This window comes from Penaeus japonicus, unplaced genomic scaffold, assembly GCF_977035675.1.
Source record: "Penaeus japonicus unplaced genomic scaffold, GWHDUDI00000001_assembly GWHDUDI00000037, whole genome shotgun sequence".
Classification (NCBI taxonomy): domain Eukaryota; kingdom Metazoa; phylum Arthropoda; class Malacostraca; order Decapoda; family Penaeidae; genus Penaeus; species Penaeus japonicus.
The window spans coordinates 4,905,383-4,923,675 of NW_028234439.1; the positions used below are offsets into that span (position 1 = coordinate 4,905,383).

General features: G+C 40.8%; 1 protein-coding gene across 1 annotated transcript in view; it reads right to left on the reverse strand.

Annotated features, from left to right (window-relative positions):
- Positions 1-1,004: 1,004 nt before the first annotated feature.
- Positions 1,005-18,293, reverse strand: part of pcx (pecanex) — a 23,184-nt gene continuing 5,895 nt past the window's right edge. The window contains exons 2-19 of the mRNA XM_086532444.1: positions 15,516-15,730; positions 15,198-15,340; positions 14,767-14,895; positions 14,281-14,417; positions 12,731-12,908; positions 12,248-12,414; positions 11,799-12,043; positions 10,265-11,648; positions 7,014-9,849; positions 6,497-6,685; positions 5,904-6,097; positions 5,427-5,733; positions 4,532-4,722; positions 4,297-4,349; positions 3,367-3,720; positions 2,892-2,998; positions 2,047-2,768; positions 1,005-1,433 (exon numbers count right to left, since the gene is read on the reverse strand). Coding sequence (XP_086388570.1) covers positions 1,152-1,433; positions 2,047-2,768; positions 2,892-2,998; positions 3,367-3,720; positions 4,297-4,349; positions 4,532-4,722; positions 5,427-5,733; positions 5,904-6,097; positions 6,497-6,685; positions 7,014-9,849; positions 10,265-11,648; positions 11,799-12,043; positions 12,248-12,414; positions 12,731-12,908; positions 14,281-14,417; positions 14,767-14,895; positions 15,198-15,340; positions 15,516-15,730 — 7,833 coding nt within the window. The 3' untranslated portion in view covers positions 1,005-1,151. The remainder of the gene's footprint in view (positions 1,434-2,046; positions 2,769-2,891; positions 2,999-3,366; positions 3,721-4,296; positions 4,350-4,531; positions 4,723-5,426; positions 5,734-5,903; positions 6,098-6,496; positions 6,686-7,013; positions 9,850-10,264; positions 11,649-11,798; positions 12,044-12,247; positions 12,415-12,730; positions 12,909-14,280; positions 14,418-14,766; positions 14,896-15,197; positions 15,341-15,515; positions 15,731-18,293) is intronic.

Sequence of the window (18,293 nt, forward strand, 5' to 3'; positions counted from 1 at the left end):
GTGTGTGTGTGTGTGTGTGTGTGTGTGTGTGTGTGTGTGTGTTTTCATCTGCATGCATTTATGCAGACGTGTGTATGCGTGTGCATGTGTATATTTTGTACATGTGTCTCAATATTCATTCAAGTATATCTCTAATGTGACGTTTGTGTTCACATGTATGTCTGCATCCCCATAAATCTGAAAGTGTGAAATTCTTGTGTAACTGTAATTGCACTTGTATACAAATGACCAAATGGAAATTAAATATTAAGGTGGTACAAAGGTCTCCAACTTTTTTGAATACTTGAAACCTAGTACAGGTATTAGGCAATGTGCTTGTAAGAAATACAACCTATTCATTATAAAAATTTCAAATATTCCAAAACACAAATCAGTATCTATGTATTTCAATTCTTTTATTTGTTGATGAGCTCTGGGTCAAAACTCCTCAACGATTTTGGTCCGAAACAAATTTTGCTCTGCTGTTGAGAACTCTCATTCACTGCCGTTCATCACATTCTCCTTGGCAATCTAAAAAAAATTAAATGTGATCTTGGTCACTATACCTTCCCATTGCATGATAAAAAGGTATACACTATCAATCCAGCAAAATATAGTTTTTTTTGTGTGTGTGTCTTTCTTCAAAATCTAAAAAGCTTTCACTTCAAGTAACAACACCTCAAATTGTAAATCAGGTTCACATTCACGATATAAAATCAAACCCTGTAGAAAAAATATACATATAAAAATGAAAAATAACAAAAGCAAGAATAATAACAACAACTATAAATAAACAGTTCAAATCACTTTCATTATGCAATAAACCAGCCTATCAAAAAGAAGACGAAAAAAAAAAAAAAAATACAAACAGAACGTCCAATCAATCTCTCCCAATCAAATTCTTATCCACACCTACGAGTAAACGACCTACTACTCTCAGTAACATTAAATGCACTAAGACTGAACAGGACTGAACAGGACTTAGCATTGGCCGTAACTGCCTCCTTTGGCTGGCCTGTAGCTCCTCACTTGTACGTACCTCTGACCACCCTACATCTCGGCCAATTTATACCTCTGGCCGGCCTATATTGGCACTTGGCACATGCTTTTGATTGGCCTGCACCTCCAGACCGTACCTCTGACTTGCCCATACCTCAGGCTACTTGGCTAACCTAGACCTCGGCGCCGAGATCCTGCACAGCGCTCTGAGCTACCGGGACGAACTTGTCCTCAATCTGGACAAGGAGGATGACGCGGTCGACGTGCGAGCGGAGGCGGGGGTCAGGGTGGTGTGGGGTCCATGTGTGCACCACTGACCCCTCCATGCCCTCTATGGGAACCCAATGTCCCCAGAAGCTCCGCCCACCGCGTTTCCGCATGCTCTCATCGGGCCAGACCACGTCAATGCGCCGGCCCAGGTTCAGGGTGTCATAGACCTGGTTGGCGTCTATGATCTATGGGGGAGAAAGAGGGTCAAATCGCATTGTCTGATGATGGTAATGTTGCAATTGTGATGATAAAGATTAAGATTAAGATGGTGATGATGATGGTGATGATGATAGTAATGATGGTGATGATGATAAAAATGATGATGATGATGATGGTGACTGTAGTAATAAACAGTATTAATAGTGAAAAACTCCTACCATGTTCGCAACTGAATGTCCTGTGCTTAGGAAAGTTCCACATAGCAGCAGAATAAAAAACTTCAAAGAGAAAAAGTGAAAAAAATAAATTTTATACTAAGAGTTGAACGACATTCAAAATCCTTACATTAATAAGTATCTGTGTATCTTTTATATATGAAAAGTATGAAAAAGCAAATTCATAATTCTAGAATAAACTTTCAATCTATACCTTCATACAGATGATGGCACATATATGTACTGAGTAATATTAACTATACTCCCTATCAACAAAGACTATACCAAATTCCCAACATAAAAATGAAGTCTTATTATTAAATAATAATCAAATATAATTAGGAAATTACAAATAATACAGTGGTCAATTGGCCAGACAAACAGAAGGAAAAGTGAAACTAAAAGAAGCGAAGACAATCCTTACCCTCACTCTTTGCACATGCTTGTCTGGTGGCGGTGTTGTAAATTTTTCTTCACTTTCTTCGTGTAGTGTTGTGCATTCTTCTCTCAAGCTCGAGGCATCCCAGCCAGTCTCTCTTAAATGCACTTCTCTCGCTGTCACCACAGAAGGCATTGGAGGAACCTCACGAGCAGGAGTGGACAAGGACGAGGTGGGTGTGCTGCGACTGCTGGCTGATATCCCTGCACGCACCCTCTTCTCCCCTCCCACTAGTGAGCCTTCCCTGCCACTATGGAGAGATATGTCTCTGCCACTGTGCAAGGATCCCTCTCTCCCACTGTGGAGTGACCCTTCCCGCCCACTGTGTATGGAGCCCGCATCTCTCCCACTGTGGAGGGACACATCACGGGCACTCCAGTCCCTGTCCTTGCTACTAGCCGACCCCTCGCTCAGTCCATCTCTGTCTCTCGGATCTAACCTGGAGAGTCCGGCAGTTGTGTCAGAGAGGAGGCCAGCTAGACTTGCCAAGGTGGATGTCGACTGCTTGTTTGTTGGGCCGACAATTGACGATACAGTCGAAACAATAGATCCCCGGTTGGCATGGAGGGAGCCCCTTGAGAGGGACCCTCCTCGCCCTAGACTTCCATGACCTAGGCTGCCTGTGGCTGTTACCAGGCTCAGGCCTCCAACCTGGGAGCCATCCTGACTGCCTCCAGAGCCAAGGCTTGGGGGAACTGTCGTAAGCACTGAAACAATGTAATTCCATTCACTACAGTCTCATTACTATGGAGGAGCATCGGGGATAACTTGTAAAATAATCTATAACATATTTTTCCTGTGAAATACCTATCTACTTATAGGAATATTACCTTGGTGTAGTGGAATAGTATTATGGTGAGGATCAGCTACTCGCCCACATTCATTGTTCAAACCTGAGCTGCCACTTGAACAACCTTCACCGCAACGCTGCCGCACCCTGGCAAAAGGAGAGGAACTGTTCATATCTTAGTCAGTAGAGACTTTTCCTAAAAGGAAAGGAACCATGAAGTAGGTTCGTAAGTTAGCAGAAGGTGGGGTGAATGTTAATTCCTGAGAATAATTATGAAAATGCTTTAAATATGGGTCAAAGTCAAGTGCCAAATAAAATCAATGTATAAATTCCTATCCAAACTAAAATACTACATATGATTTCTTTCATGGATAATAAAAACTGTTTCAAATCTGATCAGCTTTCATCTAAGACAATGAAACTAACAAAACAATAGTTGGAGTTCCATTTACACCTAAAAAAAAGTCTCACTCTCAAGAGTCAAAACCTAAAGAGCAAAAGCAACTGTATCTCACCTTTTCCAAATGCCAATAATGGTCTCTTTAATGAGCGTTAAGCTAATCGGCCCTCCACAGATGGCCTTCAGCTGGTCATTTGTGTCTGCATAAGACGTTGTGAGAGGAGACACGTAAATTGGGTAGCCTATGGGTTGGTCACACGACGAGTTGATGATGTTGCGCAGAGCCTGCTTGGCGTTCTGGATGGAGCCTCTCTCGGGGTTTCTGTTTCTCAGATATACGAGCTCCTGCTGCTGCCCCGCCCATAGCCCCCGCACGCACTCACGGTTCACTTTGATCACACGGAAGGACAGGTGCCGCTTGTTGAGCATTATGATTTTGTATTCATCGGCACCATCATCCATCACGTGCCTGGGGGATTTAGGTTTGGTATTGAAGGAAATGTGGAAAAATAAATATTTGTAATTTGTTGAAAATAGTTATATAGCTCAGAGCAAAAAGAGAAAATTAAGCAACTAACATTGTATCAATAATAATAATACTAATAGTAATATTAATATAAATAATTTAAGGCAAAATTAATAAAATCTTTTAATATAAATTAATTAATAAAAATAATAAAAATAATACATAAAATAAAAATTATAATAATAATAAAATAATAATAAAATAATAATAATAATAATAATAATAATAAAAAATAATAATAATAATAATAATAGTAATAATAATAATAATAATAATAATAATAATAATAATAACAAAAATAATAATAAAAATAATATCAAATGCCATTTGAACACATTTCCAAATTATTCATTACTGTGGAGTTTAATGTCAATGTGCTCTACATTACAGAATAGCATGTCTTTGTACAGATTTATGGTGATTTTAGGAATCAATTTGGAAGTAGATAAGTGCAACTAATACACCAGAAAATGTATGTAAATGTACATTCCGAAACATTACAACTATTTGTAGTCACACTTCAACGTTCCCAAAACAGCATAATTACAGTATATACCAGTGTTTTCCTTACTCTTCAAAACAAGAAGAGATAAATGTTTAAAATTGTACACTAATTTTGCCTCTGATGCAATAAAAAAAACAAATTTTGTTTATTACACTAATTTAAATTCTGAATATAAGTAAAAAAGGAAAATAACTAGCAAGCAACTTTGCTCATACACAGTAAAACACTATATATATATATATATTTTACCTGATGAAGCTTGAGACTCATCCTCACTCCAGGAGCAACCACTCGCCTCAGCAGCTCCATGTCGGTGAATACCCACTCATCCCTCATGGACGTGATGCGGAAGTCTCCCTTAAAGAGCGCGTGGAGGCCATGGAGGAAGAAATCCACACTTGACATTGCATTGTGGGATGCTGCACCCAAGGCACGTCTTCCTGCAGGTTAGCATGGATGTTTTTTCCATTAGGACATTGAGTATGTTCTTATTGATGGATATTTTCTCATGCTCAATCAAAACTTACTTATGCCCTAAAGGATGTGTGTCCTACATTTTTGATACACTGGGAAGATTCTGGGCAACTATACCAGTATTCTCACAGGGTACTCAAAAGTGACTAATGTTTTCAAGTCCCAGGTGGTGATCATTTAAGTATATAAATCTATATAACTATGTCAAACAAGGGTGTATCAAAATCCCCACTTACAACCCCTAAAAGAAATTAAAGGAATAAGTATCAATAACCCATTGCAGACGGGGCGCCTAACAACCTAGATGGTCGTCAGGGCAGGCAGTCTACGACATAAGCGTCACCAGCTAAAAATTAGAGGGATGGGGAAAGGGTTTTCTCCACCCTCTGAGTAAAGCAGACTAACCCAAACATTTTTCCATAAATCTATCATAAAATCCGGGTTTACGCTGACTTGGGAACCTTATAGCTCTGGAGCTAGTGCCATTACAGCCATAATACTTAATGATCAGTGCCGACATGTATGTCATGACACCCATACGCAATGGGCTAAAACTAAATAAACGGATTCCCTCCTTAGAGCCTCGGCCACCAATATCCCAGTCAACAGATTCCCATCTTAGAACCTCGGCCTCCATCATCCTAGTCAACACAACAAACTTGACGGTTACCTAATAAACTGAGAGCCAGACAGAGGGATATGAGATGGGACTCTCTGCCACTCTCGATGGCATCCTGGCCGTTGCCTCCCCCTCTCCTGGTCACACAGTAAACAATCCACTCATGGTAGACATTGCAGAAGCTGGTTCGGGTAATGCCAGATTCCTTGAAATCGTAATCTTCATCAATGTTGAGGTTGAAGATGGGGTCCAAGTCCACAAACTTCTTATCTCTTGTGTGTGAGAGCGAGGCATTAATTTCAGCATTTTCTAACCATTCTTTCAGCTTTGGGGATCTTACTACATAGAAGATGATACTCTGAAAAGACAGAATAAGTTTAAATAAATTAATTATTCATTGTGTCACTAAAAAAAAGAAGTAAAAAGGCAAATTCCTCAAAGGCCAAACACTTCGACATACACATAACACCCATCAATGGAAAATAAAAATAGCCCTGGTGAAAGACTACATCTCAGAAACCCACATACCTTCACGTAGTATGTGATGAGAATCTTCCGCAACTCAAATATCTGGAGCATGGACGCAGCAGAGTTGTCCGAGATAGAATAACCCTCCAGGACATACTTTGTGGCTGTGACCTCCCAGGCCAGCCACCTCTGGTTGAAAGCTGCATTGGCACTCAGCAGGTGCGGCAAGTGACCCGGTTCACAACAGCAGCAGCCTGTGGACATACATATAGACAAAATCCAAACATATAGGAAAAATCTACATATATAATATATATATATATATATATATATATATATATATATATATATATATATATATAAATAATATATATATATATATATATATATATATATATATATATATAATATGTATATATATTTAAGATCATATCCAAGATCTCCATTAAAATTTTACATCTACAAATCCTGTAAAGCATTCTATATACTTTATGATGATGGAATTCATAGAGACAAGGCATTGCATACTTCGTAACATATGTCCTTGATTACTATCTACAGTACACAAGTGAGTTCCTGTATTTTGCAACACATTATAAGAGAGAAAAGGTTACAGAGCTAATGCAGTCATAATAACTAAATTAATACGTTACCTGCATCCTCCTCTACACCCTCCGAGATAGCTTCGACCTCTCGCTGCTGGCAATAAGTGCCACGGAATTCCAGCCCACGCATTTGGAATGTCACAAGACCATTACCAAGCTCAATGATGTGCACAAGGCAGTTGAGATAGTCAGAGGCCAGGACAAAGCAGTCTCCTTGGCTGGCTGCTCCCCATCGACCTAAAAGGTGATCATTACTCTAATCAGTAAATTGGATATAAATCAGCTGTGTTATAATACAGAATAATTTTAGCTTCCTTTTAACATTCCCTAATATCAAAACATGAATTTTATCTTTTAAATCCTTTAGTACCAATTCACAGAGGAATAGAGTAGGAAAACAGTATGTAAATTGACATTCTCACTTCCTTGTCTAAAAAGTAATAAAAATAAGTAATATAAAATGAAGTAAAATTAGTAAGCAAATAAATATAAAATAATGATAAATCAAAAAATAAAATTTTAGAAATATGAATGAACATTTCAAAAAATAGTAAAAATCACAAACCCATCTGAAGGTCTCCACAAAGGGAATGCTGAAGCGATCTCGTCAAATGTTCATAGAAGATAGAGTTGAGGTTGTTGTCATCTGAGCCTGGATTCCTCTCCAAGTGCGAAGACAGCCGGGTGTTGGAGTGATCGACGCGCTTCGTGTTGTAGTCACGCTCCCAGAACTTGATCGGGCGGATGTAGGAGGTGATGAAGATGGCCGAGCCCAAGATTGGGTTGAGCGGAGTGGACAGGATGGCGGAGACTGCAGCTTGTACAAAGAGCATAGCAGAGTGGGGGACACTGAAGGGCTGGGCAAATGCATGGAAAGCTGACCCCCAAGTTATCTGCCAGGGGGCTATGTACGTTACGATGAATTTCATCTTGAGAAGGAATTCGTACACTCGGGTGAAAATGATTCCCATGATGAAGTAGTCCACTAAAAAGGTCTGGGATTTATCTTTAAAATCACATTCAAAGAAAAGTTTGGCAAAAGCCAGGATGAGGTATTGAGACTCCGGCTGGGAATACACACTGCGCAGACACTTGACGCCACAGATCACCGTCATCAGCGTTCCAATGTTAAGCCCATGGTTCTTTATCAACATTGGCGCATCTTTGGTTAAGGCACAGAGAAAAAGTACAGGATAAACAATATTTTTTTCTATAATACACAACCATACATACACTTTTTCAAACCACATGATTTTGGCAGCATCATAAACTTCAAACTGACTGTACTCATGCGTTCTACAAACTGGATGTGCCACACATAGCCATGGCAGCTGTTTTCTTAACTGTGGTATTATGTAATGATTAAGGAAGCCAAACACGGTAGCAAATATCCAAAGGGCAGTTATTAGATCTGGGCTTTTCCCATCTAAGAGCACTTTGAACACTGTACTGGAGTGTATGGCAAACACCCCCACAGCTATGACCGTACACAGGATAGCATCGTGGACCAGGCGAGCATGCACCGTGTTCCGCAACTTCTCCGGCAGTGGGTCTGTCAGTTCGTCTGCTTCCTGGGGAGGCTGGGGGTTGTTGGTCCCAGCTTCCCTGCGCAATTCTTCTGGCCACATGTGCTGCTGGATGAGACGCCAAAGGGTGGTAGGGTCCGAGGCAGATCGGCTCAGATGGTAGCTGAAGGCAACTGCTAGGCCGCAAAATATGGAGTAGAGAATGTGCTGGGTCTGGGCTTCAGGCTCTCGGAGGCCACCATAGGCAAATCCAAAGAGGAAGAGCACAGTGAGGATGGAACGCCCTACGCAATACAGAGCTGAGGTAAGGCTTGTGGTAGCGTTCCCACCAAAGACATGAATGTCTGTCTGTTCTAGAATGTACATGAGGAAAGTATTGACCTGAGGCAAAAGCCCAAGACTAAATATAAGTGGGAAGAACAGTATAAACAGCAACAAGAAATCTCTACACTGATGCATCTCCCTGTTAGTAAATTCAATGCCATAGAGGCTGAAAGAGAGCCAGTTGCTATTACTATCTAGGTACAATTGTATGAGAAGTATGATACTACAGCAAAGGATGAAGTACACAGGTCTACTGTAGAGAATAACACGGTTATAACCATGGGTGGGGGAGGCTGCATCTGGCTGTACACTCTTGAACAATGAGTACTGACAACTTGCCATGACAAGACAAAATATAAATACCCTCAATTCCTGATAAAACTCTTTATAAAGAATTATACACCCTAAAACGCTAACCAATATAGCAAGAAGTATACAGATTGAATTTTCTACAACTGTAATATTCCTGTCCAATAAAGCTAACAAGAAAAGTCTATCAAACTTGATCTTCACAGATTTCTTCCCACAAATCTTAAATTTATAGTACTGTATTGTTTGAGGTGCAGTAACTGGGAACTTGAGTTTGTTGGCTGAGAGACCAAGGTCCAAGTCCATATCAAGTCCATGAGGCAAGCTAATATTCTCAAAGGCCTCGGAGGTGATGATGGAACCTGCTGCAGTGCCCGGACGGTTGCTAGAGCGTCTTCGCTCAAAGAAAGCATTTGTGAAGAGCTGTAGAGGGTTGTGAGGAGCCCCTATGCTCAGTAGCTGTAAGTGGTGACGTGTTTCCGAAGACAAAAGGGGTAGATCTCGTCCACCCCTCGGCCCTACTGTTACACGTGGCAGTGGATCTGGTTCACTCGGCCCATCCTGATTACTTCTGTCTTGGTCTCTTGAAGTTGTCCCACTCGTAGATACCGGAGGCGAGAAGGAGCCTCTCCGTCTCACGCTCGAGGAGACTGGTACTACAGCTGAACTCGTCGTTGGATCGGAGATGGATGCTACGGCAGGAGGAGCTTTACATATTTCCGGCCAGGCCGACGGTAGCGAGGCAGGGGGGAAGTGGTTGTCAAGAATGACTGTTAGCCCTGAGCAAAGGGACATTGAGGAACTGCTAAGCGAAAGGTCTCCTCTCGTCAGTCCCGGGGCATTCTGACCATTGCTGCTGCTCTGACTGGGTCCCTGAAGGTTGTTGCTTGTACGCCTCAACAGTTTGTTCAAGACTTTGTGGTCACTCACAGGCACTACACTCGACGCTGTACTGACACCCCGGTCATTGAACGTGTACGTGAACCAGTTCCCCCGCTCGTCCTGGAAGCAGTGGACGGCTCCGTCACTGGTATCCTCATGAGAGGAAGCCAGGTGAGTGCCGGGGGATGAGAGGGAGGAAAGGGCTGAAAGAGGAGGCCCTCCTTCCCCTACAGAGGAGTCCATGGAGAAAGAGGATGTGTTACCACCCCCATCCAGGCGCTTCTCAAGGGGCGTCCGGTGTGGAACACTCTCCTCGTCACTGTCGCCTCCTCCGGTTGATGCAAGGAAAGGGCTGGGTCTCTGTAAAGTTGTATTGGAGAAGAGGATAATCAAAATATGAAAACCATTAAATAAGTTGGCCTGAAACTTACATAATCAGACATATGCACAAGAAAAAATAGCTATAAATAATTATATTTCAAAGGCTCCTTCAAGATAAGAAGGAATTTATAAAACTATATAAAAAAAAAAAGTTGTAACAAATACCTCCTTAAAGATACAGATACCTAAATTAATGAAACTTAAAAATGGCACCTCACATTTCTGCAGAATTGCACAAGTAGTAAATGGGTAAAAACATATGACTGTTGATAAATTTTTGCACATTCCAAACCCCTCTATCAATAAAATGTAAACTATGCAGTTCCCTTTTGGAAACTTTGTTATTTTCTCCTCTCTGAACCTTTAATTCAAAATTAAGAAAAAACTTGCCCACCTGAGAAGAATGGTTTCTGTGACCATCCTGGTATGCGGGTGACAAGGTGGTGGTGAGGCTAGTGGTGAAGGTGGTAGTGAGGGAGGTGGTCAATGTGGTTGTGAGCAAAGAAGAGAGATCACTGGGTGACGTCGGAGGGGAGGCTGCACTGCCAGCCACGTGCCTCCTTCGCCTAACGGCAGGCTTCCTGTATAGCTGAGACTCAACAGGTTTCTCATTTGCCTTGACAGCCTGGCTTGGTGTGTCAGAGGGACCGGAGCCCAGGAGGGAGCTCTGGCCACCTCTGATTGCCTCGCCTATGCCTCCCTCTTGCTCTAACCGCTGCTTCAAGACAACCAGTTTCTGAATGTCACACTGTTGTGGGTCATGAAGGGAGCTGTTTAGTATGTCCAAGAGCCTTCTCACAAGGTCCTCCATGGTCACAGAGGCTTCCCTACTCCCCCTCTCACCCCCAGCATTTGGATCCACTTCTTCTACCACAACACCTTGTCTCCTTTTCTTGGGGATGGCCCCCTGACTGGCCTGACCACTCTGGCCAGCAGTCTGTTGTGAGGCCATGGCACAAGGTTCAGAGGGACTCTCTGGCGAGGAACGGATGACATTCCAGCTGTCATCCTCACTGTTCTGCGAGGAGTGTCTTCTCTGGTTGCTCCGCTCACTTGGGGCACGAGCAACGTCAGCGAACTCTGAATCCGAGTCACTGTGGGAGAAGAGCCAATCCAGACCCGGACTCGAGGATCTGCTTTCCATGTTATCACCCACCAGAAGCTCCTGCGAGTTTCTCATATTGCGCGTCCTGAGCTCATCACAAACTAATGGCGGTTCATCTCCAGTGTGTTGCGGAATGGTTGAAGTTTCCTCCATGTCCACTACCACCTCTTCCCTGCTACTTCTGTGGTGGGTAAGCTCCAAGCCCTCACAGCTTGCGTTCTTTTTGGCGCCTCCTCCTTCATTACAGTTGCCATTCCCACTGCACTTAGAGTTAACATTATCACAGTCAAGGTTACCTAGGGACTGTCTATGGAGACTAAACTGATCTGCTACACTGCTCAATGTCTCATCGGAACTGCTGGACATCTTCACAACACTTAGCGTATCAGAACTGCTTTCGTCATCTGCATAAATGTTTTCGAACGTGAGCGTGCACACTTTGAAATTATCTCCCTCCACCTTGGGTTTATCTCGGAACTTGGCGATGGCAGAGCTGCTGCGGAACACGAGAGGCTGGTACGCACGGCCCGAGTTTCGAGGCGTGGGTGCCAGCCTTGTGTTACCGGAGCGGACCCTGCGCCCACCTGAACTTTTTCCCTCGAGACTCTGGTGGCGAGTTAGTAGAGGCGAATGTGATCCTTTGGTTGGACCTTCCTCATCCGTCTCACCCTCACTGTGGAAGGAAGAATGGAAGATATTAAATACAAATACAAAAGTCTATTGTAACCATACAACTCTCCCAGCCAAAGCCATCCCATACCTCACACAATCTCTGCACTTATCCCTGTCTCATCACAGCAAGCATTCACAGGACAGAACTCACCTATTCACACTGCAACAGCTTCCAGTGTTGTTATCACAGGTATTACTCCGCTCCTCAATGACGGAAATGTTACCCAGTTCAGAGCCACAGGTTGGCGCCAGGGAGAGTTTCCGACTGTGGTGATGGGGAGGATGTTGGTGGTAGCGGTGGTGGGACTGATGGTGATGGTGGTGCCGGCTGTGATGGTGACGATGGTGGTGGTGATGCTGCTGGTGCCGCCTCCCACTGTCTTCGCCAATAATTACCTAGATTTGTATTGAAATTGGTTAAATATTAATTATAATTGATATTTGACTGTACATGCAAGCTTTTCCTTTTGTAAAGGCATTAAACTATATCATGTATGCTTATGTGCATGTACCACACATGCACATACACACACATGCAAATATTTACATTAAATTCCAACTTCACTTATATCAATACCCTCTCTTCCCACCAATATTCACCTCTAAGCTGACAGGGTGAGATGGAGGCTCAGCTGCTGAAGGAAGTGATGATGGAGATGGCGTGGTGGAGGAGACGGCAGCCACTCCCCCTGAAACCCCCTCCAGCCCTAGGGAGGTGCTGCCATGATGAGCACCTGGCCGGTAATGCACACTGCTGCCCTTGTCCCCTGGAATTCAGATGAAAGAAGATTATGGCATGGAAGCTATGGCAGGTACAAGATAAACAAGACATACATATTATACAAATTACTGTATAAATATATATTATATATTTATTCTATATATATATATATGTATATATATATATACATACATACATACATACATATACATATATATATATATATATATATATATATATATACACACACCATAATCAAGACATGGAAGATATACATGATATAATACATATCAAAATCATCTTCACAAGATTATCAGTAAAGAATCATTACAAAACCTCAAGGTCTCCATCCTAGGCCTTACCTTTGGCACTTTTAGAATAGACGATGTCCACCGAGTGAGCATCGCAAAGCGTGGTTGTTGCGATTGAGCCTGCAGATGCAGCGTTTCTTCGGAGCCGTTTGTGCCCCCTCGTGTTGTGGGAACTGCTGCTACTGACAGTGGGCATCGAAGAGTCCTCTCCATCGCACCAACCAAAAGACTGTAGTTGACCAGAATTATTAGTGTTTTCAACTTTAATTTCTATTCAGCATACTTTTCATTTTATTCTTCTTTTTTTCTTTTAACCTAAATGATCGAAAAGATAAAAGAGTTCACAGCAAACTCTGAAATATACATCAATGGTGATACATGCATTATGGAGAAAAGGTCAACTGATATATCAGGAAAAAAATAGAGACATAAGATCATAGCAGTACATGTTCCCTCTAAGAATGGTCTTGCTCTTTTAATCTAGTATGGACAAAATTTGTTAGCTTTGTATTCTGTCAGAAAGAATACAGTCATCTATAATAGCTGTAGTACACAATATAAAAATCTTCCATCAGAGGACATAACATTACATAGTAGTCAATTGTGTGAATATTGTTGTTCAACTCATTCACAACAGGTAACATGATATTATGTCATGGGAATATTTCACTCCTGACAGATGACATCCCAGCATGTCATGATCTCTCCCACTAAAGACGTTTTACGGATGTATATACTCATTGCAGTTGCATTTGTATAGGCTAATTTTTTTTTTTACATCACTTTATAATGAATGATTAATCTGCTAGTGTCTTCTTTAACAATTCTTTCAACCTTAGCCTCAATAGAGGGTTTTTTCTGTATGATTAACCCTCTTGTGACGGGTGGTACAAAACTGTACCGCGCATATTAGGCCTGTTCGCTGGGGACGCAATATGGCGTCGTTTATTTAACTGATTTAGGCCTATGCGTTCGAGAGCCCCGGCATTGTGACATGCAAGGCTGGAATGCCCCCGTCGTGAATGGGTTAATATATCCATAATATCAAAAAAAAGGTCTGTGCAGTAGGATGGCTGTTTTAAATGTCTGGCATGATGCCATCCGCGTCTATGACCGACTCTGCCTTTGCAGGAAATCATGCCATCCGCTGCTAATGGGTTAAACAAGAGAAAGAGGAGGAGGAGAAGGAGAATATGAGGAGGAATAGGAGGAGGAGGAGGAGGAGGAGGAAGAGGAGGTGGAGGAAGAGTAGTAAATGGAGGTAAAGGAAAAGGGGGAGGAGTAGGAAGAAAGGGAGGAGGAGGAAGAGGAGGACATGGAGGAACAGGATGAAAAGGAGGAGAATGAGGTGGAGGAGGTGGAGATAAAAAAAGAAAAAGAAAAAAAAGCAGGAGATAGAGAATGATGATCAAGGAAAACAAAGGAGATGAAAAAGTGGAAGAATGCAAATCAAGAAAGAAAAGTAAAAAGAATAAAAGAAGAAAAAAAAAACTAAATCATTCACTAACAACAAAGTAGTCTCCATATCATAAACCACACCTTGTCTCTTAAACATCAACAACAAACCCACCATAATATTCCATATTAACATCTCAACATACCTGTGAATGTTTTGATATGGTAGGGTGATTTAGTGACTCAGTGATCTCGGCGACACTCCCCAGCATGCCCTCCGACACACATAAGCCACGACTGCTGCTGGATGGCCCTACAATACCAGCTCCACCTCCAACACCACCTTTAAGGGGGAGGGAGAGAGAGAGACCAGGTTGATATTTAAAACATATTCAACTTCATAGAAGGAAATACTTATGAAGACCTTAATTAGATAAAAATATTCAATTTGTGTATAACTTTAAAAAGATAATAATAACAACAACTCCAGTATTCAATAATAGATTAGATCATCCGAAGGGACAAGATAATAGGGATATTTGTCTACTCATAAAAAGAAAATGACTAAATTATAAGATGATTTAGAAAAAAAAAAAATCTGTTTTTTTCTAAGACTCAATTCTCAAAAAGTAAAATACAGTATTTCTGATGAATCTCTAAATGAGTCATAAGTAGAGTAGTTGCGACCTGACCTTTTGACCTCTTCTCTCTCGTGTTTGTATCCTGAGATTCGTTGGATGTGCCTGGTAGTGCGGCCGCCTCACACTTCGTTCCTTCTTCACTTCCTGAGCTGTCTTTATGGTGAACATCAGCTTTTAAGTCTGCACAAAGGAAAAAGTATTAACATGACAGCTATAGAATGTACAAGAAATTATACCTTCTGACTGGTACACATGGAAGTGAAGAGGTATAGCTTTGTCTACCTAATCACCTCTACCTAGCTGATTAAAAGGTGTAGCTTCCTGTATGTCCTGCTGCAGTAAGAAAATACAACAATATAGCAACATCAAAAAAGGATAAACACCACATATTCCTAACTTCAAAGAAGTAATAATTCAACAATGATAATCAAAATATGCAGGCAAGTCTAAGGACTCCAGTCAAATGGCACAACCCTCCTCACCTATTGTTGCCGGAGGTTGACTGGCATGGGTGCCTGGAGCCTCCATTATGGAGTTGCGCGAACTGCACCCTACAGGAGGAGTCTCACTCTCGCCACCTTTGCTGTTCACCACCTGCATCTCGATGGCCTCAAAGGAACTACTGCTGTAGTAAGAAAAAAAGAAAAACATGGGCTCACTGTGGTAAAAAAAAAAAATAATAAATAAATAAAAACAATAAAAGACCTCACTCTTCTTGAGAGTCCATATATTGTAATTTTTTATTAAAACTTTTATGATAAAAAAAAAGAAGGGAAGCTAATGAAAGAAAAGTAACTCACCTCATCTGCTGGGTAGGGAGGGTAGAGTTGGGGTGGTGGACGGGCGTGTTGATATCGTTGTTGGTGGTGGGGGTGGCGGGGGTGAGCTCCTCCTCCAGACAGTCAGTGGTGTCAAACATGTGGTGGAGCAGGTGGTTGACCACCTTGATCCCCACCACCACTATCGAAAGTATCACTAGATGAGCGACCCATCCTACTACCCACCATCCGCAGTACTGCAAGGAGAAGAGGGAAAGTCATGTCGTTGAAAATGTATGGCTCTCAAATGGCTCTGCACCAGTTATGAGAGACTCAATCTTGTAGCCTACTTGGTTTACAAATTTTCTGTTACAATACTGTCTCTTGGATACAATCTATGACAACATAAATTGACTGATGAACAACAAGAAATGGCTAGACACACCAACTTCAGTCTGATGTGATTATTTCCTTCTTATTCAACCCATTGACTTTGATGTAAAATTCAGCACTGGTAGCAAGAAGCACAGATAAAATCACTATCCTCACACACACACACACATACACATAAAAGTGTGAAAGATTGATTTACTTCATAGCTCTAAATATATTTGTAAAAACAATGTGAATGTTGAAAAGAAAAGAAAAAAAATATAGTTTTACAGTTCAGTCTATACACCATATAGAATTTTTTTCTCATGATAGCCTCATCTTTTATTAACACTAAAAATCAAAATTTCAAAAAATGTAGATCCGAGATATAAATGTTGCATGACAGTTAAATACATGTATCAATTCTTCAAGGATGGCACTTTATATATGCCTAGAATTGAAAAAGACTGATTTACCTTAAATATATGATAATATGTTTAACCATAACAACTTTGTGATAAAAAAAAAAAAACTAGTAAAAAGAAATTCATCCCGTATATAAAAATAATCCTCTGACAGCTAGAAGTAAATACCTTATGGCAACAGACGGCCAAAATGGTAATGATATTCATAAAAAGGTGTGCATGCAGAGGGTGGTCACAGCCAGAGCCAGCAAACAGCCTGAGGCGTAAGGCCTGCGCGCTTGAAATACCCCAGCGTTAAGACCAGATTAATACACAAATCAATGATTTATAACTATGTTAAAAAGTAGTTACCATGTGTCTGATAGTGTCCTCATAGGTTACAATTTTTTTTTACCATTACAATTAGCTGACATGCATCAAATTTCATCAGAAAATAGAGCTCAATCAATCTACAACAAACTCAACTTACATAAAAACAGCTATCCTTATTTTATAACAAATAATTGAGCAAAACACGACAATGACAAAGATAAGTACTCCCTACAACAGAAAGCACCTAGCAACTAATATCACTAAATGCTGCAGACACCATAACTATGAACTTCAGACTTCAGTTTCTGTCTGTAATCAGTTGCAGCCTCCTGCAAATGTTCATGAGGATTGTTCATTAGGCAAAGGCAATGGGTTATCATCAAAACTGTTTGTGCTTATTTAAACAAGCTGGTGTTACTACAATGATTCATTCCTTTATGAATTGTCAAATTGAACTCATGTGATAATATTCTTGGCAAAAGAATATCAACCAATTGATAGCGGATGATATGATTTGCTGTCAAGGCAACATCGGTCATAAACGCGGATGGCACTGTGCCACATGACTGTATACATATTTTATAAAAATTGTGACCAATGGCTTAGAATAGATCTTCAGTTTTATAAAAGACAGTCTTACAAATAAATAAACAACAAATACAAACACATTATGAACAAATTACACTAACACTTAACTTTAACTGTAAACCTACCTATTCATCAATCTATAAATCTGTCCATCTAAACTTCATATCCATTCATAGATCTATATTCTTATCTACCTACTGAACAGTCTCGTTACTTATCTATAATGCAAGTGTGAATCTCTAGCAAAACACCAATTTAATAATGATAACACATTAACCCTTTTAAGACGGGTTGTATCTTAGGATATGCAGACTGGGGTGGGCATCTTATGCTGTTAACCTGTTGCCAAAGGGCTGATTTGACTAAATTTACTCATTTTTGGGTGAAGACAAAAACTATCTGCAGTAACATAAAGGGGCTATCACACAAGGGTAAATTTTTGTATATTATCCACAATCTATATGCCTATTGTGAACTACCTTCAAATTTGTACAGCTTAGCCCATGTTCATAAAAAAATGTCCCACACGCCTTTTATCATACTTTCTACAAATGATGATCTTTCATTTGAATATTACTATATAAAAAAAAGCTTTTGTTTCCTACTAGACTATGATTAGTCTTTTATGACAAGTCCATGCATGTAGAAGCTTTCCAAACCATTATCACAATAAAGAATAACACCAACTTTCATTTGCATCATTGTTTATATTGGGTAGGCTGGGCTTTCTCTCAGGGATTATTGCCCCTTTTGGGCAGGCCCAGTTGCATTATTTGGGGAATTTGGGGAGCCAGATCTGAGCGTCACCTGAATCTGGCATATTCTTTTTATGGACAATATTCTATGATCATCCCAGAAATTTACTGGATAATATGGTGCAATTATGCAATTATACAGTTATTAAAAATATTTGGAACCCAGCCTACTTATGCCTCCAAAGGGTTTGCAAACGACATTCCTGTTGCTTATAAATGTGAGCATATATTGAAGCAATCACAATTCATGTGGTAACGAGTACAAAATACATAAAGAGAATAGATTATAGATTATACAAAGTCCACCAAAATTTTCCCTCATGTAATACCCCCTTAAACAGGAAGCCATAAGATGACTGTAATATTTT